This window comes from Myotis brandtii, unplaced genomic scaffold (genome assembly GCF_000412655.1).
Source record: "Myotis brandtii unplaced genomic scaffold, ASM41265v1 scaffold604, whole genome shotgun sequence".
Lineage (NCBI taxonomy): Eukaryota > Metazoa > Chordata > Mammalia > Chiroptera > Vespertilionidae > Myotis > Myotis brandtii.
The window spans coordinates 1,490,505-1,518,094 of NW_005370286.1; the positions used below are offsets into that span (position 1 = coordinate 1,490,505).

At 53.6% G+C, this 27,590-nt stretch overlaps 1 protein-coding gene across 5 annotated transcripts in view; it reads left to right on the forward strand.

Moving 5' to 3' along the window:
• INPP5A (inositol polyphosphate-5-phosphatase A) overlaps positions 1-27,590 on the forward strand; it is a 193,194-nt gene that overhangs the window by 133,297 nt on the left and 32,307 nt on the right. For all 5 annotated transcript variants that reach the window (XM_005879657.2, XM_014550578.1, XM_014550576.1 and 2 more), the window contains 4 exons: positions 2,343-2,406; positions 10,995-11,098; positions 17,667-17,719; positions 20,359-20,478. In XM_005879657.2, the coding sequence (XP_005879719.2) occupies positions 2,343-2,406; positions 10,995-11,098; positions 17,667-17,719; positions 20,359-20,478 (341 nt within the window). The remainder of the gene's footprint in view (positions 1-2,342; positions 2,407-10,994; positions 11,099-17,666; positions 17,720-20,358; positions 20,479-27,590) is intronic.

Below are 27,590 nucleotides of genomic sequence, written 5' to 3' on the forward strand. Positions count from 1 at the left end.
GTGTGTGTGTGTTGTGTGTTTGCACAAGTACTACCTGGGAATAAACTAGCTGTGAAATCGTGGGATGGAGGTTCATGGGATGCACCCCATCTCCCAGTACTGAGTCCTCAGTGCTCTTAGGTCACGTGAACCTGAATGTCTTAGCATTTCTCCCGTCTCACAGAGGAGACAAGTGTGGGAAGGAGATTCACTGTGTCTGCGCATAGCCTGCGATGTAACTGGCTTCGCAGGGGATCCCCAGGCCCAGGTCCCTCGGGAGGGACAGGAGGTGGCCTGTTCCTGTTAGGGGGAACGCTCCCTTCTGCAGTGCTCTGCAGGCTCCTGGGAGCTCAGACCTGGTGCTCTTGGGAATGCGCAGTGGCGACATTTTTATATGTTTTTATTGATTTCAGAGAAAGGGGAAAGGAGAGGGAGAGAGAGAGACATCCATGTGAAAGAGAAACATCAATTGGCTGCGTCCTGCACGCCCCCTACTGGGGATCAAGCCCACAACTCGAGCATGTGCCCTGACCGGGAATTTAACCGTGACCTCCTGGTTCATGGGATGGTGACACCCAACCGACTGAGCCACACTGACCAGGGCAGTGGTGACGTTTTCACAAGGATGTTGGCGACACAGGTGAAAGCGGCCTTTCCCACCTTTGGCTCATACGTGAGAAGCCCTTCTATGTTTTCCGCTTTCATGGTATCTGGAGAAGAAAAATGTGTTCCCGTGTGCCCTTTACTGCTAAGTCGACTTGATTTGAGTGTCAGGAATTCTGTCTCATGAACAAGTGAGCCGGATGGGGAGGCCGCAGGTTAATGGTATGTACTTTGGCTGCCAACCCAATTGCGGAAGTGATCGATCACTGGGCGTTGGATCTGTTTGCAAATAAAGAGTGATGGAGGCGTTTCTGACGAGGAGCTGTGTTCTCTCCTGCCCCATGCCTGTGTGCAGTGGCCTCGTCAGGGAGGTGGGGACCCCAACAGCCGGTGTCTTGCCACTGCCTATCGCTTTCTGTCCCAGGATGCGGAGCACTCTGCACCATGGTCGTCCCAGTCGGCTGTGTTTGCAGAGCCCGCTGCCGCTATCAGGGCTCCCCTCCAAAAGCAAACTGGGGGTCGGGGTGCGACCGCTCATCACAGGAGCAGGCTGCCATAGAGGCCCAGCACTGGCTGAGTCACTTTGCCAACACTGGTTTTCACCAGGACCTGGTTCAGCTGCTGAGCCTCCTGAGGAGCGGGTTTCATCTGCTGTGGGCACTGATTCCTGCCCATGCCCAGGTGGGTGAGGACTCCAGGCCATAGCCATCTCAGAGACAGTCCCCTGCCACGTTCCACGTTCATATGGAGCTGGCACCTCCTGTGCAGCTGCCCAGTTCTGTTTCTGGTCCTTGCCTAGCCCCCAGAGCCCCGAGGGGCTCAGCGCTGTGGGCGATGCTGACTTCTCCACTGTCAATGCCCTGAGGTTGTACCGCTGCAGGAGGGCAGAGGGCTCCTGCCTGCAGTGACCGGACTGCAATGCGCTTAACGGGGAATTCATAAGCACTCTTGACAGTCAGGTTTATAAATATGTTAAAAAGTATTTTAATTGTTTTTAGCAAAACAGGCAAGGAGTCAATATTCTCAGACGCGTCAAACACACTGTTGACAGGTCCTGTGGCCGGAGGACCCGGAGAGCAGGCCCGGGCGCATTTCTATGCAGACGTCGTCGCGGCTGTGATAAATGAGGGCCCTGAACCGTATTGATAGAGTAGGTTAAACATTGGAAAAGTTAGCTGAACTTTGACTTTAAATATTCATTACAGCTAATTATGGATTTTCCGACTCTATGAATTACAGTTTCCATCCCTGCATTGGCAATGTATTTTCCATTTATTTGTTGTAAACTTCATGATTTTATATCAGCTGTATCACATTTAATGAGGTATTGGTTTAAATGTTTGCAATGACATTTATTTACTTACGCTGTTTCTAAGTGCGTTCTGCCTGAAACAAATTAAGACATCCTGTGGAAGGGCGATGGTGACAGGCTGTGAGGCGGCACGGGCGCAGGCTGTTGCTGTTTCCCTGGCCCACAGGCCGCGTGTGCCCCGCGTCTGTCTTACATGGTGGGGCAGAAGTGAGACACCCGGATGGCGCCTCTGTTGGAGGAAATGCCGCTGGCGGCTGGCTCCTGGGCTGGGATTCCTGGTGTTCGGGTATCGGAGGGTCACCCATGAACAGTGCAGATCTCCATGATGTGATTGAGTTACAAGGAGCTCACCTTTAATTCTAGTTCAGAGCGTTTTGTTCGTCACTCTGGACTGTGTTAGAAGTATCCTCCTGCAGGTCTCTCACCTGATCTCTCTTTTGCTTTACAGGCTCTAGGAAGCTTTTATTTTCTTCACGAATCCTTAAAAAACATCTACCAGTTTGACTTCAAAGGTAAGACTATGATGTCAATTGTCCAGAATCCTTCTGGGGTTTCCTGTCTCAGCAGACTCGCCACCCCCTGCCCGGTGGCCCTGTGAGGAACTGGTGTGGTCTCGGTTTGAGTCATTACTGGCATTCACTAACCAGGGACCTCGTATGAAACCTGGCTTTCTGGCTGCACTAAAATCAAGACAGCTGGCCTGCGCCCTCCTAGCCCAGCCAGCTCACCCGCTCGCCCACCCCTGCCAGCCCTCTGCTCCCAGGGCAGGGCTCGGCAGGCCACACTGCCTCTCCTGCAGTAGAGCCCGAGGAGAAGGGAAAGGCTCTGTCTGCATCTGTGTCCCTATCAAATGTGCAAAGTGGGAACAGAACGAGACGGTGGCTTATCCCAGAATGACGCGTGAGAGCCTGTTTGTGGCCAAATGGGAAACGTGGTCCCATGTTGACTGGGCAGGACCGCCTGCTGTGCTGGGAAGATTCTCCCGGAGTTGCCTCTGATGTCACAGGCTTGTCACTGTGTCTTGAGGGCACTGGAGGCCGTTACCCCAGATCTGACAAATTTCAGTATCGCCCATTCCATTGGGCATGTTGGTCCTTTTATCTTCCACTCAGTGTTACATCTCCGGGTTCTGTGTAAATTCTGCAGAGCTCCATTTAGGCTATTGAGCCAGATCACATTAATTTGAAATGTCATTAAAGTTGTAATAACTGTGGAGAGCCACTAATTATGTCAGTGTCTCCGATTCATTATCGTTGCTCACTTGGGAGACAGATCACCCCTTAGGAAACGGAGAGCAGTCTTCTCCAAACGGCGCGAGCTGTGCTCTGCTCCGGCTGAGTAGGACTCGGCCAGCAGGGGTTCACTGGCCTGTAGGAGTCTCTACAGGCTTTTAAATGAGCATCTAACTTTCCCACAGTGACCTTGGCTCTGACTACAGTCTTCAAGGGCACTGGCACCAGTGTTTCCTGTCATTGACAGGGGAGTGGTGAGGAGGTCCCGGTGGGGCTGGCGACAGAGTGGGGTGATGCTGGTCACTGGCACCACAGGCTTGGACATGTGCCGATCATTGAACTGGTCCTTTCGTTAAGTAACCGTTTGCATACATATTTTACTACAGAATCTGATCAGTCGGAAAGTACCTTCTGGCCCACAGTGTATTTAAAACTGTATGTTGGAGGTATGCATGATTCCAGCACAACCTTACCCCGGGCCTCCACGTTGTCCGTGACAAGAGCTGTGTTAGTAACAGGCATTGAACATGCTCTGAGCTCTCCTGTGTGTCAGGAGAATGTGTCAGTTCTGAAAACACTCACAGTGTCCCAGCACGGTGGGTGCTACTGCTGCCCCACAGCAGGGTGGGGTGTGGGTGCAGGTGCAGGGTGCAGGGTATGGGGTGCAGTACAGTGTGTGGGATGCAGATGCAGGGCATGGTGTGGGGCATGGGATGTGGGCTGGGTGTGGGTATGGGGCATGAGAAGCAGGGGAGGGGTGCGGATATGGGTGCAGATGTGGGGCACGGGGTGCAGGGTGCAGGGTGCAGGGCGAGGCCGGAATCTCAGGCAGGGGCACTGCCTGCCCCCTGCTCCGCAGCCCTGCTCTTCGGGGCTCACTCTTCTTCCTTGAATTGGTTACAGCAAAAGCGATCCAGAATTTGTGAAAAGTTTGAATACACTTTTATAAAAAAATAGCCCGAATTTTAACAAATAAGTACCTACTTAGAAACTTCAAGACTCCCAAAGGTACAGATGAAAAGGGATGAAAGTGACTTCCAGTTTCTGGTCCAGCATGTGAAGATCTTGGAAGTCGTCAGCCCTGTCCTCGCAACAAGAAAAGCCAAACAAACTGCAACTGGACGACTGTTCTTAGGTCCCTTGGAGAAGCGAGGTCACAGGGCAAACTGCTGCCGCAAAGCTGGAGACGGGCAGACCCAGAACAGCAGAGCTACTGGGTGGAGACCGTCACTGCAGCCCCCTCTGGGTGACACTGCAGGGTGTTGACGAGGTGCTGGAGGCCGCGCATGAGCTGGCTTGAGAGGGAAATGCCTGAGGACCAGCCTTCGGGGTGCTGAGAAGCACATGTGAGGGGCACATACTGACTGAGAGACTGAGCCCTACTCAGGGGACTATAGAACATTTTCCCTCCACCCAAACCTCACACCACAGCATCCCAGCAAGGGCTTATGATGGGAAGTTCTGCAGAGGGCTCTCACAGGGGCCCATGACAGCAGAGGAAACAGGAACAAGGCCCGGGAGGTTGTTTTAGACTCTGACCGCCCAGGAAACTGTCCCGCTCCTCACCAGGTCATCAGCCTCATACGAAAGGACTGTCTACCTCAGTTTCTCCTACCAATTATTTTTGTGCTGCTTTCAACAAAAACTATAGGGCATGCTAAAAGGTGAAAATACACCCTGAAGAGAAAAGCATGCACAGACTTGGATAGTGCCTAGATTTGGAACCATCAGACTGGCAATTAAAAATAACAGGTGAATTTGCTGAGGAATCTAATGAAACAATGGACATGCAAGAACAGATGGGTAACATAAGAGGAAAGATGGAAACTCTCAGGAAGAATAAAAAGAAAAAGCTGGAAATCAGAAATACCGTGACAGGAGTGACGAGTACCTTTGCAGGGCTTAGCAGACTGGATGTTGCTGAGGAAAGAATCAGTGAACTAGAAAATGAAAACGCTCCAAATTGGAAAAAGCAAAGAGAAAAAAAGCCAGGACAGATGTCTAAGAACTATGGGGGCCCTGGTTGGGTGGCTCAATTGGTGGAAGCATCATCCTGTACACCAAAAGGTTGTGGGTTCAATTCCCGGTTGGGGCACATGCATACAGGAGACAACAGATTGACATTTCTCTCTCACATCTTCTCTCTCTCTTATCCTCTGTCTCTAAAAATCAATCAGCACATCCTTGGGTGAGGATAAAAAAAGGAAAAAATACTGTGGGACAACTACAAAAGGTGTAACGTAAGCATAATGGGAATACCAACAGGAAAAATTAGAAAGGGACAGAAGACATTCTTGAAGTAATGCTGGCCAGGAATTTTCCAAAAGTAATAATGGACACGAAGCCACAGATCTTGAAAGCTCAGAGAGTGTCATGTAGGATAAATACCAGGAAGTCTACACCTAAGCAGATTGTATCCAAACTGCAGAGACCAAAGATGAAGAGGGAAGGGGTGGGCAGGAACACCTGATCTTAAAGGAACAAGGGGAAGAATTAACATCCACTTCTCTTTAGAAATGATGCACATAAGGAGTGTGGTGTGAAGTGCTTAAGTTCTTGGGGGTGGGGGAATAACCTAGAATTCTATATTCAGCAAAAGTCTCCCTAAAAAATGAAGGAGAAAGAAAGACTTTCTCAGACAAACCAAAGTTGAGGGAGATTGTTTCCAGTAGTCCTGCCTTGCAAGAAATGTTAAAAGGAGCTCTTGGTCTGAAGAAAAGTGATATAGGTCAGAAGCTTGGGGCTGTGTTTAAAAAAAAAGTGTTTTTTTAAAAAAAAGAGTGTAAGAGAAGGAATAAATGAAGATACAATAAAATATCTTATTTTTTATTCTTTACTAATCTAAAAGATAACTTTTGTTCAAAGTATTATAGCAACAATATATTGGGTGACAATAGCTATTGGATAAGTGAAGTGAATGATAGAAATGTTATAAAGGTTGGTAGGGAGGAATTGGATGACTGGTTATAAAGAACCTGCACTATTTGTGAAGATGTATAGTGTTATTTGAAAATGGACTTGGATTCATTGTAGATAATTATTGCAAACTCTTTGACAACCACTAAAATGTCTTTAATGAAGTATAACTGATAGAGTAAAAGAAGAGAAAAATTGGAATCATATAAAATGTTTAATTTAACCAGAGAAGGCAGAAAAAGAGTGGAAGACAAAAAGAAACAAAGAATAAAGGCCATAAATAGAAAAGCTACAAATATGGAAGGTATGAGTTCAACTATATCAATAGTTACTTTAAATGTGAATGGTCTAAATACACCAATTAAAAGACAGACTGTCAGAGTGGTTCAAAAAAAAAAAAAAAGAACAAGATCCAACTATTGTCTACTGGAAACCCACTTAGATAGTTAGATAGAAAGATAAATACGATAGATGATAGATAGGTAGATAGATAGATAGATAGATAAAAGTAAAGGAAGGATAGAGAAAGATAAACTCTGCTAACACACTTAATGAAAAGAAAGCAGAGTAGCTATAAACTTCAGACAGAACAGACTTCAGAGCACAGAAAGTTATCAGGGATAAAGAGGGGCATTACATCATGGTAAATGGATCAATTCTCTAAAAAGACATGACAATCCTGAATGTATATACACCTAACAACAGAGCATCAAATACATGAACCAAAAACTGGTAGAACTACAACAAGAACCATATGGGTCCACTCTCATAGCTGGAGACTGGAACACCCCTCACTCACAGATGGACAGCCCAGCAGGCAGGCTGTCAGTGAGGACAGAGTTGAACTCAGCAGCACCATCAATCACCTGGTCTAATAGACATTTATAGAATAATCCGTTCAACAACAGCACAATGCATTCTTCTCAAGTCAGCCGGAATACTCACCAAGACAGACCACATTCTAGTCTGTAAAAACACACCTCAACAAATTTAAAAGAAGAGAAACACAGCCCACAATGGTATTAAGCTAGAAATCAATAACAGAAGGATAACTGGAAAACCCCCAAATATGTAGAATATTAAACATCTCACTTCTAAATAACATAATGGGTCAAAGAAGAAGTCTCAGAAATTTTAAAAATATTTTTAACTAAATGAAAGTGAAAACACAACTTACCAAAATTGTAGAATGTAGTGAAAGCAGTGCATTGGTAGCAGCAAGTGCATATATTTAAAAAAAAAAAAGATGTAGAATCAATAATCTAAGCTTCTGCCTTAGGAAACCAGAAGAAGAGCAAATTAAATCCAAAGTAGGCGTAAGAAAAGAAATGATAAACATTAGAGCATAAATCAATGAAATTGAAAACAGGAGCTCAATAAAGAAAATCAACAAAACCAGAAGTTGGTTCTTTGAAAAGATCAATAAAATTGGTAAACCTCTAGCCAGCTAACCAATGAAAACAAGACAAATTACTAATATTAGAATTGAGAGAGGAGCCATCACTACTGATCTATAGACATTAAAGGATAATAAAGGTATCTTATGCACAAGTCTATGCCTATAAATTTGATAACTTAAATGGACCGGTTCTTTCAAATATACAATCTACCAAAACTCATACAAAGAGGACTAGATAATCTGAATAGGTCTTTATGTATTAGAGAAATGGAATCAATAATTAATAACCTTTAAAAAAGAAAGCATTAGGCTCAGATGACTTCACTGGTGAATTCAACCAAACATTTAGAGAAGAAATCATATCAATTCTCAACTATCTCCTCCAGATAATAGAAGCAAGGAAATACTTCCTAACTCATTCTATGAGGCCAGCATTACCCTAATACCAAAACCAGATAGAAACATTACAAAAAAGGAAAACTACAGACCAATATCTATCATGAATATAAAGTGTAGATATTCTAAACATAAATTAGCAACTAGAATCCAACAAGGTAGAAGAAAAATTATACACACTGACCAGTTGATATTTATTCCAGGCTGGTTCAACATTCAGGAATAAATGAATGTAATCTACCACACCAACAGGCTAACAAGTCACGTGGTCATATTGATAGATGCAGAAAAGCATTTGACAGAATTCAACACCCATGTATAATAAAAACTCTCAGCAAACTAGGAATAGAGGGGACTTTCCTCAACTTGATAAAGCTACAAAACCTACAGCTAACGTAAGACTTAATAGTGAGAACCTAAATGCTTTCCCCCTGAGATCAGGAACAAGGCGAGGATGACCCCTCTCACCATAGCTCTTCAAAGTCGTACTGGCATCTCGGCTAATGCAGTAAGACAAGAAAATGAAATAAAAGGCTTATTGATTGGAGGGAGAGCGAAAAAATTGCCTTCGTCTCAGATGACATGATTATCTCTGTAGAAAACCCCAAGGAATCAACAACAACAAAACTGTACTAATACGCAAGGTTGTAGGACCAACGTTAAATACAATACAATAGTCTTTTGAAGTCTGTTCAGTGCAGGGCTCCTCCAAAACTGAGTCCCAGGCAGACGCCCCCCAGACAGACACCCCTAGGCATCCGTCCCCTGCAGCATGGACTGGCGGTCGTAGTGGCTGCTGTGATGGCTCGAGCTTTGCCAGGAGGAGTCCTGCACCTGAACAGATATAGAGAAAGAATGTTCTTCCTTATCCTCAGAGAAAGGTGAGCTGTGCCCTGGCTGTTAGCCAAGGGGCCTCAGGAAAGAGCAGCGTGTGGCTGGGCTCCTCATGGGTGAGGAATAGCATGCATGTGTTTGGTGCTGGCATGTGCACAGTGTCAGCGAGGTCCCAGACCCTGTGGCCAGCCCTCCCAGCCATGACAGTAGCAGCCGTGTCACTGTGCAGGTGACTGTCTGGGAGGAGCAGGAACGCCCCTTAGATCTGGACAGAGGGCAGAGCTGCTGCCAGGGCTGGAGCTTCGAGGCCCCTCAGTCCCCCAGACCGGCCAAGGCTCAGCCCTGCCTGGGGCCAGGCTCCCGTTTCCCATCCTTGCTGCTGGTGCTCATTTCTCCAACAGGCCCTCTCCCTGCCCTGGCAGAGTTCCCCTTCCTCCTTCCCCGCCCTTCCGGCTCTTCCATCAACCCCATGCTCGGCCTCTCCCTGGGCCCACACTTGGAGGCTCTGTTTCCCCTGCCACGTCCCAAGAGGCCCAGACAACGTCCTGTGTTTGTGTCCCGTGCCCTTATCCGTGTGCATCTCTGTGTCCTGTGCCCGGGTCCACTCTCGTGTCTCATTTCCATGTCCCATGTCTGTGTCCGTGTCCATGTTCTCAGGGCTCCTGGGAGGTCAAGGCCATGGAAAGGCCCGGGGGGGAGGCGGATCAGGGAGCCCACAGCACAGGCAGAATCTGTGAGAATTGCTATATTGCTGGTGGGACACCGGTCCTCCCCTGGGCATTAGTCCCCACCCCTGTGTCTGCTACCTGGGCAGGTCTCCCTTCGACCTCCTCAGAGTGATGACGGCTGCGTGGGGCTGATGTTTGATAAATGCTGTCCTTCTGCAGAGATGGATGGGTGGTTCCAGTAAGTGCTTCTGTGATTAAACGGCCTGCGCATTCCAGTGGCAAATGGGTGGTATGGACGGGTCCTTGTTTGCTCACACAGGCCTGTGCCCACCTGCCCCGGGCACTGGCCTCTAGCTAACTGGGTCCATCTCACTCTGATGCCTTCCAAGGGGATTGTGATGCGCTGCGGGACCTGGGGGGACCAGCCTCAAAGCCAGCACCCTGAGGGCATGTCCATAGTTTGGGAACCAGATCAGAGGAGCAGGGGCACAGCGGGCACAGCCCAGCGCTTGGGGAGCAGCTCCCTTCCACCTGCCCTGTTCCGAGTTCCCTAAGTCACTGAGCACCTCGTATAGGTTGCAGCCAGGCTCCTGCTTTAGCCCCTCGGAGTCCCCACCCCTAGTGCTTTGCTCTGCCTGGGGTTCACTCTCCATGGAGCGCTGCCCCAAGTCCCTGCCTCCTGTCTCATCCCTGCTGCTCCGCCATGTCGGTGGGTCCATGGGCGGGATGGTGCTCCAGAAACGACAGATGCGAGCAGCTCGTGGGGCTCGGAGCACGACCCTCAGGAACTCGGACAGCAGAACTGGTCATTGTTGGCCTCCAGGAATCTCCTAACAGCCCAGGGACATCCCCTGTGTTGGGCCTTCCCGGAGAGAGGAGCATGTATGCGGGCCAGCAGGTCTCTGCTGCGTTCGTGGCGGGTCTGCATGTGGTGGTCTTGGTGGGCCCACGTGCAGCCGAGCTTCTGACAGGGCATCCTGAGCGGAGGCCGGCAGCCCTCCACCAGCCCGGGCCTGAGACTTTGAGGAACAGATTCATACATTTCTTCACCAGACCCCACCATGGCGTGGGGCTACCATCCATGAAAAGAAGCCCCCAGGCCCTGATGTGAGAGAACCAGGCCAAGCCCTGTCTGCAGGGGTCAGCCCAGGTGGGGGTGGCCCAGCAGGACACCTCGTCCAGTGAGGTGACGGGCAGGCGCCTAGGAGCTTGGTCTGTGTGCCCTCCTCTCTCCATCTCACATAAAAACCCCTTGTCCTTGCACATGAGTGATGTTGGCTGGATGTGGAGGGAATCGATGTTATTAAATAAATTTGTATTAAGGTATGAGCGAACGGTAATTCCACAGCCCTCTTAAACATACTCACGGTGTTAACGGAGGATGCCAATTAGCCCCTGTAAATCTGCAGGCTGCGAGTGTTAGTGGATAATGAAGTGGAGTGTCAGACTCCAGGTGGCGGACCGGCGATTTACGAGTCACGGTGTCCCCGGGAGCAGCTAGCCTGCTGGGTCGGCGCCCCCCCATCTGGTCCCCCTCATCACTTCCTGCTCCCCACAGGGCTGCACGGGTAGGACACGGGACCCCCACGGGGTGTGGCTGTTTGGATGGAATGTAGTGACGTGGTTATTCACAACATTCATCTGCCCTTTTCTAGCTAAGAAGTATAAAAAAGTCACTGGCAAAGAGATCTACTCGGACACGTTGGAGAGCACGCCCATGCTGGAGAAAGAGAAGTTCCCGCAGGACTACTTCCCCGAGGTGCGTCTGGAGCCCGTGCCACTTTCTCCCAAAGCACTTACTTTTCAGGGTGGTCACGTGAGAAGGGACATGTAGGACATGGGGTCTTCATATCATGGTGGGGATCACATCTCTGCTGCCACGCTCCCATGTTCTCTTTCTGGGAGGATCTGAAGTGTGCGTGGGTTCATGGGTTGCCTTAGGTAAGAGCTGAGAGAATCTGCAGTGTTTGTCGTTAAAACAACTGGTAAATTTTCTAACCCTTATTTCCTGGCAGAGGAACCATCCCCAATGATGCAGGAAAATGATTATCAGTTCAGGTTGGCCTGGCATGTGAGCGGGTCAATCTAGCCGGTGACCTACCCGACCTTCATAGCTATGGTGTGCCAGGCAGTGACACACGGGGCGTGTTCCTGCCCCCGAGTTTGGGGTGTGCCAGCGAGAGGCACGGCCGAGAGCCCTCCCGGTCCCAGGCAGTGGCTGCTTCATACAGATCAGGGGGTAAGGAAAGTGTGGGATTACTTACCACCCACAGCTCAGACTCAGTCAGAAAATGCTGATATATTTCCTGTGGGTTTTACTGCATCTTGTGTAGTTGTGTTATTTTTATGCGGATTGCACTGCACACACAATTTCGGATCCTGTGTCTTTACTTGACATTATAAGCAGCCCTTTGGAGTCTCCTAATCCTGTGCACTCGCTCACGAGTTGATCCAGAGTTGGTCATCTGTCCTTTACCTCCTATTAACTGGGGCCGGATGTGGTACTGATTGAAGCCTTTGGGGCGAGATGGAGGCCTGGGCGCCCGCCTCCCTGACAGAGGTGTGCTCAGCTGCAAGAAGGATTGCTTCCAGTCCCTTCTGCGTGAGGATTGCCCGCTGCTCAGCAGACCCCCCACCTGCACTCCCAGCTGATCTTCAGCAAGGCCACAACTTTATTAACTTGTTTTATGACCTGAGCCCGGAGTGAAGGAATGGTGGCTGCCTCCGTAAAGGATGGCCCTCTTGTCACGCCAGGGCACGGCTTCCTCATCCATTGTCCTGAGCCAAGGACGAGTGTCAGAGGCCCAGCCTCCCGGCCTGGCTGCTCTGCCTGAGGCTGGAGGAAGGCATGCCCGGAAAGCTCTGGAAGCTTCAGTTCTGGACCTTCCATGAGCACAGCCGAGGCTGTGACTCCTGGGATCCTCCCTGAATGTTGGCTGTGGTGGGTCCTGACAAGAGGGTGGGGCCACGGTTCCCTTGGAGACGTCAAGGGCCAAGAAGTTGGTTTCAGAGTCCAGTTTTGCTAAGCTCCAGGCCCTGTCCCAGTCCAGACCCAGCTTTGCTTACCTGGAGTCTGGGTTGGGGCCCACACAGGCTGTGGCCCTCGCCTGAGGGTGACCAGGGGCCACAGCGGCACAGGTGGGGCCTCGGCCTCCTCCCAGCAGGAGAACGAGCTTGGCCAGGGCCCCTAGGGTGGTTGGGGCTCAGCCCCGAGCTGGACATGCTTGGCAGTGTCCAAGGTCCTGACCCAACACCCACAGGTGGGAAGCCCCCAGCACCTCTCTGTCTTGGTTACAGGCACCACGGGCCATGTGAGGCTGAGTTGGGACCTGGGTTGTCCTAGCTCTTCTGTTCTCATCCTGGGGTCCAGTCTCAGCCCAGAGGGGCACTCACCCCACCTAGGGTGGCTGAGGTTCCCCAGAGGAGACCTGGGAGGGGTGTAGGGCTGACAGAGGTGCCCATGAGCTGGCCATGCCCAGGTCAGTGCTGGGGCTGGGCAGCGGGGCTGGCCAGAGTGATCCTGTGATGGCAGTGGGCAGTGCTAGACAGGGGCTGGTATGGTAACAATTGCAGCCAGTGTTGGGGAGGCCTTAAGCCCCTGCCTCCCCACCTCAAGTAGTTGAAATTCTTTATATGCAACTTTAAAGTTTTGAACTGTTACAAACGCTGGAAGATGGAAAGGAGTGGCTGGCAGGTGCCAGCCTCCAGACTGAAGAGGAGTTGGGCTTGGCTCTGTCTGTCCCCTGGAGCTCAGCTCTTCTCTCTTCCCAGCCTCCAGGGCATGGGCGCCTGCTGGTACCTGGGTCAGCCCAAGTGCTTGATCCCACGAGGCAGGTGCTTCTCCAGGCCGCTCCCCACACAGCAGCCTCTCAGTATCAGGGACGCTATTCCCACTCACATGCGGAACAGGATGCACCCTGATACCCAGCTTGTGATGGACCCCAGCATGCGGCCCCTGCCCCCCCAGGACTCACATGGTCCCCCTGGGGTCTTGTCCTCTTGTCACTTGTTAGCGACTCTCACTGCATCTTCATCCTTAGAAATGGGGTCACCAGAGGCTGCCAGTGTCTGTCATCCGTGAGCGGTGATGCTCTCTGAAGAAGGGGCTTCTGTGACGGTCACCATGTGTTGGTGGACAGAGGAAGGGGAGGCTGAGGCAGTGCATGCCTTGGTAGGTGGCTCCCCTGAGGAGCCAGGTTCCTGGGGAGAAGTCTCCAGGCGCTCAGGACTTGCTCCCAGGCTCAGCACATCGGTCAGGGCTCCTGTTTCCCCTCCCTCCATGGCCCAGGCTCGGGGAGTAGAGGCCAGAGCTCAGGCTGACGGTGTGGATGGGGGGCAAGGTCTGGGGACCTCAGCTGTGGCATCCCACTTCTTGCATATCCCTGAGAGAGGACACCCTGGTGGGGTGGGGCGTGGCCCTTGGCCTTGATGCCCAGGGTCAGGGTACTGTTCCCAAGGTGCCAGCATGGCTCCCTAGGGACAGACAGCAAGGGGCTGCCTCCCTCCCCTGGGACAAGTGGCCTGGGTCCAAGCCTGAAGCCTGTTCTTAGCAGACCTGGCCCCAGGTGACCACACTGCCGCACCTACAGGGTGGCCACACCGTCACGGGGTGCACCCCAATCTCTCCACTGGAGAGCAGCATGTTGCTGGGACGAGGGGACCACCATACCCAAGCATTGGCTTTGCAGGGTGGCTGTGGTTGTTCCCTTGGATATGACGTTGCCACATTAGAAACTGGCTCAGCGTTCGTCTCAGATGGGAGTCTCTGGAGATGAAGTCACACCATTTCCAGAAGCGAGTTGTCTCCGGGGGACCATGTGAGTCCCTTAAAGTGGCTGAAGGGAAATCTTACTGAGAGCGCCGGCACCTCCAAGGTCCTGTGAGTGACGAGGCATTTTCAGGTGTGCAAGGCGTCCATCGGCTCTGCGTCTTCAGTGGAAGGTGGTCCGTCCTGGTCAGGCACCTGGGCGCCACGTCAGTGCGGCTGGTGTGGGGAGGCATGCGCTGTGGCAGCAGCTGTCGCTCGCTCCTCCCTGTTCTGTGCCTTCAGGCCAGTCTCTCCGCTTTATTTGAACACATTTTGGGGGAGGGAATTAGTTTAAGACGGATTTCCGTTTCTTTTATTACCATCACTTAAGGATAATCTAAATGTAATTACCATGATGGAGGCAATTCCAAATAATTACAGCCCCTGCATATCAAGCTCACAAAACTTTCCCTGCTGATTTATGGCGGCTTTGGCTCAGCATGACTCTCAGATGCTGCCTCTGGGAGCAGCACTCCAGATAATGTGAGACCATTTTTAAAAAGCAGATTTGTGTAGTCGATCAGGGCCGAGGCATTTTTTTCCTCTTGCCCGTAGTGAGAAATTGGTTGTTACCATAGATCACAGGCCTGCTCCTGGCTCTTATGAAAGATGAATTAATTTCACTAATGCTCCGAAGCGGGCCTTTCACAGGGAGGCTGTGTGGCGAGAGCCTTCCCGCAGCCTCCCTTTCTCACTGGTGATTTATGCCGTCTTTTAGTAGATGAAACCGCCTGTATTTGCCATCCATCTGCTGCCTAAAGGAATCCTATTAACAGGGGATCTGAGCAGAGACTTAATATTGTAAGGTGAACGACGTGGCAGCCCCCACTCCCTGCCCGGGCATGACGTGGCTTTCACTTCGTGATGATAACCTCGAAGTTTATCACCCCAGCCAGTGCTGTCTCCGTCCACCCAAGCCATGCTGTCCCCGTCCACCCCAGCCAGTGCTGTCCCCGTCCACCCCAGCCAGTGCTGTCCCCGTCCACCCCAGCCATGCTGTCCCCGTCCACCATCACCTGGAGCCCTCGGTGGGATTTCAGAGGGTGGCCAGTGACCAGAAAGATTAGCACACAGACCAGCTTCAGACTGACTCCCATTCCGAGAAGTGATGGAGGCTGGAGGCCATGTCCTTGAGGTGTCCCCACATTCCAGAGTTAGGTCCAGAGTCAGAGGAGTGGTGGGGAGGGGGCAAGAGGGAGGAGGGGCAGCCAGCTGGAGCCTCTGGGTGCAGGAGCCAGTGGTTAGGAATAGCCTCGCAGGGTCACCGCTGAGTTTACACATCCCCGCCAGGAAGGGCAGTTTTCTGCTGCACAGGGCCTGCCCTCCCACTGAGACAGAAGGAGCGGCCTGGGGTAGAAGGTGAATTGCCGGCTCTCCAGGAGGGGCCAATCAGACAGTGGGTGCGTGTCAAGGCCCCTCTCCCTACCGAGCAAGGTGGCGGTTCTGTTCTGGAAAGATGCTCCTGTCTCTGCTCTGACACTAGGAGACATGGGCCCCACCAGGTCAAGATGGCTCTGTCCCCACCCACATCCCAGCTGACTCCTGCCCGGGGTGGGGTGGGGTGAGAGCACCAGCCACCAAATTCCCGATTCTGGCTTCTCCCACTCACTCGCTCTGTGACCTTGAGCACAGTTCTTAACCTCCAAGTCTCAGTTTCCCGGTCTGTAAAATGGGCACTGGTGGTGCCCTTCCTGTGGCTGATGTGAGGATTGAATATGCCTCTGAGCTTCAGGCGCTGGCCTGTCAGTCACTGGGCACAGGCTGCTACCCGGCAGGCAGGCATGCGGGGCTGGGTGGTGCTCACAGACGCTGCTTCAGCACCTGACACAGTCACTGAAAATAAGATTCTAAACCAGATCTGGTCAAATCAGTGACTCAGAGGGATTATTAATGAGTTCATCTAGAACAGCGGTTCTCAACCTGTGGGTCGCGACCCCTTTGGCGGTCGAACGACCCTTTCACAGGGGTCGCCTAAGACCATCCTGCATATCAGATATTTACATTACGATTCATAACAGTAGCAGCATTACAGTTATGAAGTAGCAACGAAAATAATTTTATGTTGGGTCACAACATGAGGAACTGTATTTAAAGGGCCAGAAGGTTGAGAACCACTGATCTAGAACATAGCCAAGAGACACACGATTTAGGGTTGAAGAGAGGGCTCTGGGCAGAGGGCTGTCATGGAAGAATCGGGAGCCTGTGTTTAGATGTCGCGTGTGAAGTTTGGTTGTTAGGGGAAGTAAGGAAATCGGTGGGACAGTAGCTACAGGGGCTGTGGGGTGGCAGGAGAGCCAGGCACTGAGTTATTCGTTACATGAAGTCAATCACTGCAGAGTCTGGGCCCTGTGCTCACGCAGGGAGCACTTCATCACCACCGCCTTTGGTTCCCTTGTACTTACCTTCATCCCTGCAAGTCCAGGCCCACAGACAAGGACGGAGTCCTGGCCTCCCACCATTGCCTGACCCTGGGGCACACCTCCTCCCCCTGCTCTGTCCCTCAGTTGATCCAGGTGACTGTGCACCAGGCCCTGCGCTCCTGCTGGGAGTATTGGAGGGAACGGGACAGTCTTATACACACGTTTTAACTTGGTGTTTGTGAGCTGAGGACTCAGCAAGGTCTCCCGTGTCTCCTGGGAGCTTGTAAGGGGTGCTGGCAGGAGCCCCACTCCCCCAACTGCTTAAGCTGTGAAGCGACCCTGTTGAGTGTTCTATTTAAATTAAAATTCATTAAGGTAAAATGGCAGCATTTTCAGTGCTCAGCGACCCTGGGTGACCACTGGCTCCCGCATGGGCAGTGACACGTATTTCTGTCATCGCAGCTGCATCCGCCCTCCCTTGCCCTGCCTAGGCACGAGTGGACCATGCAGGTTCCAGTCCCATGGGTCTCTGACCTGAGATTGACAGCAGCTGTGCAAGGCAGTGTGGGACCCGCCCCCACATACCCCATCCCCCACCCCACCCTCCCAGGTCAGGAACCAACAAGGGAGGAATGTGGGGCACCAGTGACTTTTGTCCCCAGCTTCTCCAACAGGGTGACCTGGAGGGAGGGAGAACGAAGCAGAGGTGAGCGTGGTTCTTTGCTTAGCCACCCACCTCTGATGATCGGCTCTCCCAAGGCAGGTCCAGGCCCCAAGTTGGTGCCTCGAGGGGGCAGCCCTCAGAGGGGCCTTCGTGGGCCACGCACCAGAGTCCAGGACGTCTTTGTGGTACGCTGCTCGGGTGTGCATGGCCAGCAGCGCACCCACATTTGACCTGGGCCCACCTGGTTTCCTAGTAACTCTCTTGGGGCTGGGGAGGGGTTTGAACAGATGGTGGTGGCCATGTGTGTTTGTACCTGCTCTCCTGCGCACTGAGCCGTGTGCGTGCACTTGGCCTGCACGGGAAGTGGCATCTCAGCCCTTATGAGCTGAAAGGTTAGCGTGTTCTCTGACTGAGAAGCCTCCGATGCACGCGTGTGAGTCGCTGCCTCCCTCCTTCCTCTTTTCCCGCTTACCTGTGTGACCTGTTTATTTTTCAGTGCAAATGGTCAAGAAAAGGCTTTGTTCGGACAAGATGGTGCGTCTCAGACTGGTATGTTCCTCGTGTTGACTATTCGTCTCTGCTTCATGGAGTTCCCCCTTTTGTGTTTTGCACAAGTCGTGTATGTCGAATGTCCCTCAAAGGCTGTGCTGCCCTGAGTCCCAGCTGCCTGACCTGAACCCCTGCTCTGTGGCCCTTTTTGCTGTCAGTGACTGTGTGACATGGAGTATTGTCTGTCCCTGAAAGCCGTGCTGCCTCCTCCCATGGCCGTGATGTTGTGAGCAGCCCCGCTCCTCCTGGCAGCCCCACCCCACCCCACCCCCACGCCCCGCTCTGTGCCCCACTGCGGCCACATTCCAGTTGCGTGAAGGCGGCCCTGCAGCATGTCCTGAGGGGTTTGGGGCACGGCAGCAGTAGAACCCCTCACCCAGCGACCCAGGCCGGGCCTTCCTGCAGGTGGCAGCTCTCAGCAGGAAACCTCAGACCCCTGGCTGTGAAGGCCAGCACTGCTCACCCTAACGTGTGTTCTCCTGGGGGTGCCGGGGTCAGAGGGCCATGGTCTGAACTCTGTGAGAGGTCTTAGAGGGGTGTCACCTTAAATGCTACTGATGGGCTTGTGCAGGCCAAGGGTGTGCACCCCACTGGTGTGGACAGAATGTGGGGCAAGGCGCAGCTGGGGTCGGCTCTGGAGCTGGAGCCCGTGTCCCCCACCTGACCCTGGAGTGCCCATCAGGCGGCCAGAGTCTGCCAGTGACCACAAGTTGGATGGAGCAGCAGGCCCTCAGCCGCCCTGCTATTTGCACATGGCCCCTCCCTGTGGCTGCTTAGGTCTGGTGTTCTCTGGAGCAGGGGGCCCAGAGAGGTGGGGAGCCCCAAACAGAGCTGCAGTCTTTGTGACCTAATCCAGGGAGTGGCAGTCACCATTTCCTCCCTTTGCTGAGGGTCACACAGGCTGCGGTATGAGGGAGAGCTGACGAGGCACCAGGAGCCGGGGTGGGGGTCATCTGCCCCTGCAGGAGAGGCCGAGTTCTCCACGCTCCGTCTCCGTGGTCAGTCCTGTCTCACTGGGTTTGGGGCCTGGTGGTCTCGGCCCTGCAGGTGACTGTGGGGTGGGGGCTGACTGCCTCACCACAGCCTTGCAGAAGCTGAGGCTTCAGGGCAACCCTCAGCCTTTCCTGGGCTATGACCTTGGGGGCTTCTTAACGGAAGTGAAATGAATCATATAGTGACCGCCAGTCGTGGGGCCCCGACAGTGAGCTCTGTGGGCACCTGGGGCCAAATCACCTGCTGGCTGAGGGAGCTGAGGCCTCCTCCCTCCTCTCCTTTCAGTTTGAAGGGCCCCCTCCTTCCTGCCCTCCCTTTCTCCCTTCCATTTCTCCTCCTCTTTCATCCCCTCTTCCCTCCCTCCCCTTTCCCCTCCTTCCTCCTCCTCCTTCATCCCCATTCTCCCTCCTCGTCCCTCCCTCCTTCACTCCTCCCTCCTTCATCCCTCTCACCCCTCCCCACCTTCCACTCCTTCCTCTTCTCCTTCATCCCCTTCCTCCCCTCCTCCCCTCCCTCCTCCACTGCTCCCTCCTTCATCCCTCTCCCCCCTCCCCACCTTCCCCTCCTTCCTCTTCTCCTTCATCCCCTTCCTCCCTTCCTCCCCTCCTCCCCTCCCTCCTCCACTGCTCCCTCCTTCATCCCTCTCCCCCCTCCCCACCTTCCCCTCCTTCCTCTTCTCCTTCATCCCCTTCCTCCCTTCCTCCCCTCCTCCCCTCCCTCCTCCACTGCTCCCTCCTTCATCCCTCTCCCCCCTCCCCACCTTCCCCTCCTTCCTCTTCTCCTTCATCCCCTTCCTCCCTTCCTCCCCTCCTCCCCTCCCTCCTCCACTGCTCCCTCCTTCATCCCTCTCCCCCCTCCCCACCTTCCCCTCCTTCCTCTTCTCCTTCATCCCCTTCCTCCCTTCCTCCCCTCCTCCCCTCCCTCCTCCACTGCTCCCTCCTTCATCCCTCTCCCCCCTCCCCACCTTCCCCTCCTTCCTCTTCTCCTTCATCCCCTTCCTCCCTTCCTCCCCTCCTCCCCTCCCTCCTCCACTGCTCCCTCCTTCATCCCTCTCCCCCCTCCCCACCTTCCCCTCCTTCCTCTTCTCCTTCATCCCCTTCCTCCCTTCCTCCCCTCCTCCCCTCCCTCCTCCACTGCTCCCTCCTTCATCCCTCTCCCCCCTCCCCACCTTCCCCTCCTTCCTCTTCTCCTTCATCCCCTTCATCCCCTTCCTCCCTTCCTCCCCTCCCTCCTCCACTGCTCCCTCCTTCATCCCCCTCACCCCTCCCCATCTTCCCCTCCTTCCTCCTTCTCCTTCAGCCCCCTCCTCCTCCCTCCTGTCCTGCCTCCTCCCACTCCTGCTCTTCCTGGCTCATTGGCAGCTTGAGAAGAGTTTCTGTGATCTTGCATTTGCAAAGATGTTCAAGAGGACACTTCAGGTCTCCTGTGTCCTCTGAGCAGGTATGTCCTACTCTGGGTCAGCCTGGAGAGGCTGAGGAGGACAGGAGTATGGGGCACAAGTGGCTTTGCCCACTGGTGACCCTGGGGCCCCCAGCCAGGCCTTGCTCCACATCCCTCAGGACCTTGGGCAGGAACAGGGTTGGAGAGGCAGTGCCCGACCCGAGGCTTCAGCCTTTGTCTCTGAGTCTCCTTCTCTGTCTCTGCAGCGCCTTTGACTTGGTGAACATCCACCTTTTCCATGACGCTTCCAACCTGGTCGCTTGGGAGACCAGCCCCTCTGTGTACGCGGGCATCCGGCACAAGGCCCTGGGTTATGTGCTGGACAGGTAGGTGCTGTGTGTGTGGCCCCACCCCACCGCCCAGGACTGTACGACTTGTTCTTTTAAGCCACTTATTTTGTTTTTCCATTTGCCAAAAATATGAAACTTGCCAATGTTGACCTGTTGATAAAGCACAAATCCCAACCCCTGTTCCAAGGCTCCAGCAGTCCCTCCCAGGCAGACTTAGGGTGGGTGGCCTCATGCTTTCTCTTCAGTTTTGTGGGAGAGCTAAGAAAATGAACCCAGGGCTAGGCAGAAGTAGATGCCAGCTGGGGCACCTTGGAGTCTGACAATTACATCACGGCCCTGGGTTCTCCCAGCGGGAGGCGGTGCCTCTCAGTGGCTCCGCCCACCTGCAGTTCCTGGAGGTTGGGGGCTGGGTCCCTTGAGCACTTGGGCTATACACAGTCTGCTCAGCAAGGCTGAGCCACCAAGCACCTCCCTCCCCATTCTGCCCGCAGAGCCTGGGGCCTGCGCATCTGGGGAGGCTCGGGGAGCAGCCCAGGGGTCTTCAGAGCAGGGAAGCTGCTCCTGCCTCCTGCCCAAGCTCCCAGTAGCCTCTCCTCACTCCCTCTCGCAGGTGGTTTTTCAGGACCCTCTGGTCCTGGACTCCGAGGGGCCCTCCTGTCTCTGGCTGTCTCGTGCGACCTTTCATAGGATCCAAGTTGATAGGCTGTCATTGGGAAAGAAGGTGTCCCCTCAAACTCAATTGATAGGTTAGGTTTGGTTTGGGGACCAGGGTCCCTCTTGATTCAAAGACAGACCTCTTGTTGTATGGAGCTTAGCCTCAAAGCCTCTCCCAGGGCTGCTCTCCTGCTGCTCATCCTGCTCAGGCCTCAGCGAGTCTCTCCCACCAGCATCCCGCGACCTAGGTGGCAGTCAGACATCCCAGGCTTGGGACAGCCGCTACCACAGCTCAGTCCTCTCCTCTTTCTGCCTGGTGATCTCAGATTTCTGCAGGACCCCACCATGTCTCCACACTGCTCACATCAGAGCAGTGAGGACTGTGGCTCTCCTGCTCCTTGGCCCCATGTCACCAGCTAACCTCTTTCTGGCACTGCGTCCAGACCCTGACCTTTTGACCACTCCTGTGTGCACCAGGCTCCCCTCTGGACTTCCCCCCAGCATGGGCAGGGGTCGGTTCCTCTCAGCAGGATGTACCCTCCACAGGGGTCGGAGGGTGGGGTTCTGTCCCTTGCTGCCATGTGTGCCGGTGGTGGTACTTCACCTCCAGGGCCCTGAGATAAGGGCCTACGCCCTGGCCAAGCAGCCAGGTCCCTGCTGCAAGCTGCCAGGCCCACACAGAGGAGGCAGGAGTGCAGGATGTAGGATCTGGTTGTCCTGCCCACCCAGGGCCCAGCCCCCTCAAACCCTAATGCAGCCTCCAGGCGTGACCAGGCTCGGCTCGGAGGTGGGGTGACCTGGGGTGAGGAAAGGCCAGAGCAGACCGGGGCCCAGACCTGAGCTCCTCGCCTGCCTCCAGAGCTGGGGCCTCAGCCACAGGGCCATGGGGCCCGTTGCTTGGTCCGTGTGCTGACCCATGGCCACCTGTGACGGGGGCTTTCAAGTCCCTGGGCCAGGGCATGACATCCTTTGGCCAGCTCGTCTATGAGTCCTTTGTTGCCTGTTCTCCCCCAGCGGGCTCTGGAGCGCCTCACCATGCAGGCCCCAGTGTTGCTGAGTCTATGCTGAGGCCCCAGGGAATCGAAAACTTGCGCTGGTTGGAGCAGGTTCTCTCTGGGCACTGACCTGACAGCGCTGGCGTGGAACACAGTGTCGCGATTCAGGAGGTAACAAAGAAGGCAGGGTGTGCGGTGACATCAGGCTCAGGGGAGCTGCCCTGGGAGCGGTTCCTTGCAGTGGCCGATGCTGGCCTCCCCGAGAGCTGCCAGGCTGGGGCGCTGTGGGCAGAGCCACCATGCCTGGGACAGCGAGCCCATGGCCAGGAATAAGGACCTCGTTAGGGAACTACTGTGTGCGGTCTCTGGCTGACAGGTTCTGGTGGGCTGCACTCACTGGGACCTCCCATGGAGCGGGGCTGAGGCAGACCCGTGAGCAGTCTGCTTTGGTGGCTGTGCTCAGGTTGTCAGTGGGGTGTGGCATTAAACTGTGTCATTGCCCCAAACTGCCATTCCCCTGCAGCCTCAGGGAAAGTAGCCTTAGGGTTTTGGCACTTTCCTGTGGCTTTGCATTCCCACGAATCACTTGTGTGGGGGCTCGGCCAGCCGCAGATCCGGCCTCTGCACGCAGCACAAAGGGCGGCTCTGTAGGAGTGTGAATACCGGGCCGCCCTTTCATCAGGGCTGCTAACCTTTTGGCAGCCACCAGCAGACTGCATTCTGCTCTGCCGATTGGGAGGACAATGCCATGCCGGCCCTTTGAATGGACGTTGCCACCAACAGTGCCCCATTCACTCTTTGGGAACCTCTGGGTGCATTGTCTGCAGGCCGGGAACACAGGGAAACAGCGAGGAGGCTCTGAGAAGCGAGCCTGCCTTCTTGGCTTAATCTCCCCGTGAAGTTTTGTGGGTCCACGTTTCCATGAGCTGGTGCCCTCAGACCTGGGGAAGGTGGCACGTTGGCCTGAAGCCCTATTCCCAGGGCTGCTGGTGGGACCCTGTGTTAAAACAGAGGCACCCAGGGCTATGTTTGCAACCTTCCTGTAAATCTAAGATTATTCCAAAATAAAACGCTTATTTGAAAAATGGAGAGTTTGTGTTCAGAAGTGTTTAACCTCCCAGCAGTACCAGACGTGCGTGCCTCTGGCCCCTGGGCCCTCGGGCCATCATACGCAGGCGAGGACCCAGAGCGCCCCTCCCTCGAGTCTGGCCGATTGGGAAGGGCTCCTGTTGGAGATGTGGAGATAGGGTTTTCAGTGTTAAAGTGCAGATAGGGAGTTCCTCTGGGCGGTTTTATTACAAATAATAATCTTTGCTTTTTGTGCAGTTTAATTTTTTGCTTTTAATCTCTTGTTATGAAACTTTTAAAAAGAAGACAAACCCCCAATTAATGAAGAGCATCAGGCTGGCACTTGAGGTGCAGGGCTCCAGGGATGTGGGGCCTATGTTGGCCTGGGGTCCCCTCTGGCCCTGGACCAGTCTGTCTGCCTCCCGGACACACGGTTAAGCTCTCTGGGGAGGACTTGGGGGATTAAACAGGAGCAGAGACCTCAGCCAGTGTCCCTCCCGGGCTGAGACTTCCTGACACCTCCTGGAGCTTTCGGCCGTGAAATGAGATTTTTTTTCCACAAGTGACAGGGTTCTTCTGTCTCCCCTTTGAGATGTGGCCTGGCCTAGTTCAACAGAAACATTTTTACATTACAGCTGTGAAATCTTGGCATAAAGCGCCCCTTTGTCCCCCCCATTATTTTCTCACAAATACAGTCCATTGTCACAGCGCTGAAGTTAATTTGATCAACATTGGGACATTTAACTTTTATGTCCGGTCAAAAGAGTTGTTTCATGCTCATTTTGGGCATTCAAAGGAGATGATGGCCAGAAAAATAATGTTGCCGTGAACAATTCAGGGCAATTAGTTTCCCAGGGAGAGGCGATGTGATGCCGGCCGCCCACGGCCCCCTTTGTCATCCCAGGGCCGGTCATCAGTCAGCTGTCAGCCTGCTCAAAGGCCCTCCACCCTGAATGTGTCTCTTCAGGCCGTTCCCAGAACTCGCTTGCTGTTTGCGAGCAAAAGAGAAGCGCTGGGGTCCAGGCTGAGGCAGGTCCCGCAGACATGGGCGCTGGGCGCTCGTTCCCACCACCTGACTTCCTGGTCTTCCTGGTTGTAAGCACATCCGTCCACTCAGGGACCTCAGCCTGGAAGCCTGGGTGGCCGTTGTCATGTCTGTTTGGAGCCCAGCTCGGAGTCGGGCGGCACAGGCCAGTGCTCACCACATGGCGTTTTCAGGGTGTCGGGCAGGATCACGCCCAGTTAGGACACGTCAAGTCCAGTTGCATCCCAACAAATGAGCTCGCCGTTCCACATCTCGGATGATTGATGGTATCTGTAATCTATCCTTCATTTTATTTATTGAAAACGGATTCACACGCCTAGAAAAGTGAAGGCTCTGATGACAGCCATGCACCCTCCACTCAGCTCCCTTAGGCTCATGTCTCCGTGTTTGTGTCATGTGTCCTTTTGCTAAGAAGTGGAACATGGACGCCATCTCTATGATCTCCATCCTGAATCCTTGTCCTGCCCCTCCCCCTCACCATCTTGATTTAGTGCCTGTCCTTCCATGGCCACATTGCTGTGCTGCTGGCATGCGTGAGCACATGTGCATGTTGGCTCGACTGCGTTTTCATCGTCAGCACTGGCATCTCGAACGCCATCGTGCTGAGCACCTGCTCCGCAGGCACTCCTGGCTCGGCCTTGTCCCTGCTCTGGTGCCACTCCCTCTGCGGGCACTGCTTTGGGCCATTCTCGGTGTTTTACTGACTGCTGGACTATGCCTGCTGCCCTGTGCTATGACCAGGTGCACGCCCACATCCTCCAGGACCTGGTGTGAGCATAGCATTTCCCCAGCACCTGTGAGGCTGAGTGTTGTTTCCTGGGTTCACTGGTGTTGAAGTGTGTAAGGACTCGCTCGGCTGAGAGTCAGGCTTGGATTCCCTGCTGATACTGAGGAACAGGAGGCTGAGGGTCTTCTGTGCTGGTGTCGGGCTTTGGGTGGCGGCCAGGTGGGGTGTGAGGTGTGGTTCTCAGAGTGGAAAAGCGTATCTAATATTATAATGCTATTTAAAAAATGAATGAATGTGTGAAAATGATAGCTGCTCAGCAGGTCTCCTGCCAGGAGCACGCAGGTGGTCTTCCCCACCACTCTGCCCGAGACAGTTCTCATGGGGATGGGTGGTCATAGGGCGGGTGTGTGAGAAGGTGCTTTAGTGAATTTAGTGATTGAGAAGTACTGACGTGATGACTGGGGACTGAACCCACCCAGCCCCTGGGTCCCCCACCTCGAGAAGCAGCCCTGAGAGCAAGGCCCAGGCTAGAGCGGGGGGCAGCCTGACAGTCCTCGGGCCACCATACAAAGTAGCACAGTCATTTCCCACGTTTCCGGGGGCCGGAGGTCTGGGGGCCCGGGAGGGCTGCCTTCTCACTGTGTCCTTACGTGCCCTGCGGAGGGTCTCTGGCGTCTCCTGTTCTGTCAGATCAGGGCCCCACCCTGTGACCTATCTAATGTTAACCTCCTTAAAGGCCCATCCCCAGCACAGTCACCTGGGGGCCAGGGACTCACCACATGGACTTGGGGAGACGATTTAGTGCATAGCAGGGCCTCAGGCCTCGAGCAGCCAAGACAGGAGGTGAATTTTCAGAAACATGAGCAGTTCACGTGGGGACGCCTTGGGAAAGAGTGGGTTTGGGAATTAATACCTTATCATGAAAACCTCACCCAGCCCAGCTCTCTCCGTGCACTGCTCCATCAGGGCTGTGTCTGTGCCCAAGATTCTGTGACTTCTCCATGTTGATCTCTCCAGTGGCTGAGGGTCTGTGTGTCACCCATGAGTGCTGTGGTGGGCACAGTGGGCACCACTCGGCCGGCCTGGCTGTAGGAGTGTGTGCTGGGCCTGGGAAGGCCAGTCGGTAGCCTGGCCACTGACACCCAGGCTCACTGGTTGTTGGGACAGCATATGACGCCCAGAGGGACCACCAAAGGGACATTTGGGAGCTTTGTGCTAACACTGATGCTGGTTCAGGTTCTGTCAGTAGGTTTTTCGTCTTTGCCTTCACACGTGTCCTCTTTCCTCGTCTTTGCCTCAGGACAAACCATTTTACACAGGCTCCCTGTGCCGGCTGGAGTCAGGGCAGGGACTGTCCGCCTGGGGCTTCCGGCCCCACCAGGCCAGAGCCCACGCCAGCACGCGCCCAGCACAGGAAGGAGAAGTACATTGGCCAGTTTGTTTATGGTGCCTAAATATTTCTACCACACACCATTCAATGAGACATGTTAAGATTAGGAGAAACTTTTAAGGAACTTTAAAATGTTTTGCCTTAGTTGTAGCAATTTCTGTTGTTGATGTTTTTGCTAATAAATTGTTAGAGAGTGCGGCTTCTACCAAATCTGAGAAACAAAAGCCGACGCTAGTAGATTCCTAATTAAACGTGAATTCACTCCCTTCCGTAGTTAAAAGACAGGAACGGACAGGAAGAAAAGGAACAGCGCCGCGGGTTAGTCCAGGGACGGGTGCCCTATGCCTGGAGGCCGCGCAGCTCTCGGGAAGAGACCCAGTGGCAGCGAGTCTGTGTTCTGGGAACCGACTGCCAGCCGCTCTGAAGCAACCGATTGCAAATGCTGTCATTTCTGTATATTTAACCTGTGCCTCCCCCTGGGGACGTTGTCTCCATACCAGAGGCCTTTGGTCTGCCGCGCGGGCCCCCCGAGTCCACAGCCCTTGCTCGCTGGGCCGCCTCCATGACGTGTGAGTGTCACTGTGGTTTGTCTCATAGTGAAATCACCTGTCAAAACAGAAAGACGCTCCGTTTTCAAGGCCCAAAAAATTGATTTTTATGCCTGTTCTTGTAATTCCCTTTTTGAATTAGGCACGCGATATTGATGTGGGCCTACTTTTTAATCATAATAGCTCCTGACAAGGTAATTAATTTTAAAACAACGCTTTTTTTCTCCTGGTCCAAATGGCACTCTTGAAATTAAAAGTGAGGCCGCGGGCCCGGCACTCAGGCGATTGCCTGGGCCTGTGGCGGCCCCTCCCGCTGCCGCTGCGGCACGACCTTTCAGACCCTGCTGTTATTAATGGGCGCAGGCCATTACATCAAGAAGAGCAGAGCCACGGAAGTAGGATAAAGTTTAGGTTTTTAATGACAGTGTTACAAGGCTCTGGACACGCCGTTGAAACTCTCTGCTCGTCACCGCAGGCATCTCCGTCCCCGCACCTTCCCTGTGGGTGGGAGAGCCAGGCCCTGGGAAGGTACGTTTTCTCTCTCTAAACCAGTGGTTCTCAACCTTCCTAATGCCGCGACCCTTTAATACAGTTCCTCATGTTGTGGTGACCCCCAACCATTAAATTATTTTCGTTGCTACTTCATAACTGTAATTTTGCTACTGTTATGAATCATAATGTAAATATCTGATATGCAGAATGTATTTAGGCGACCCCTGTG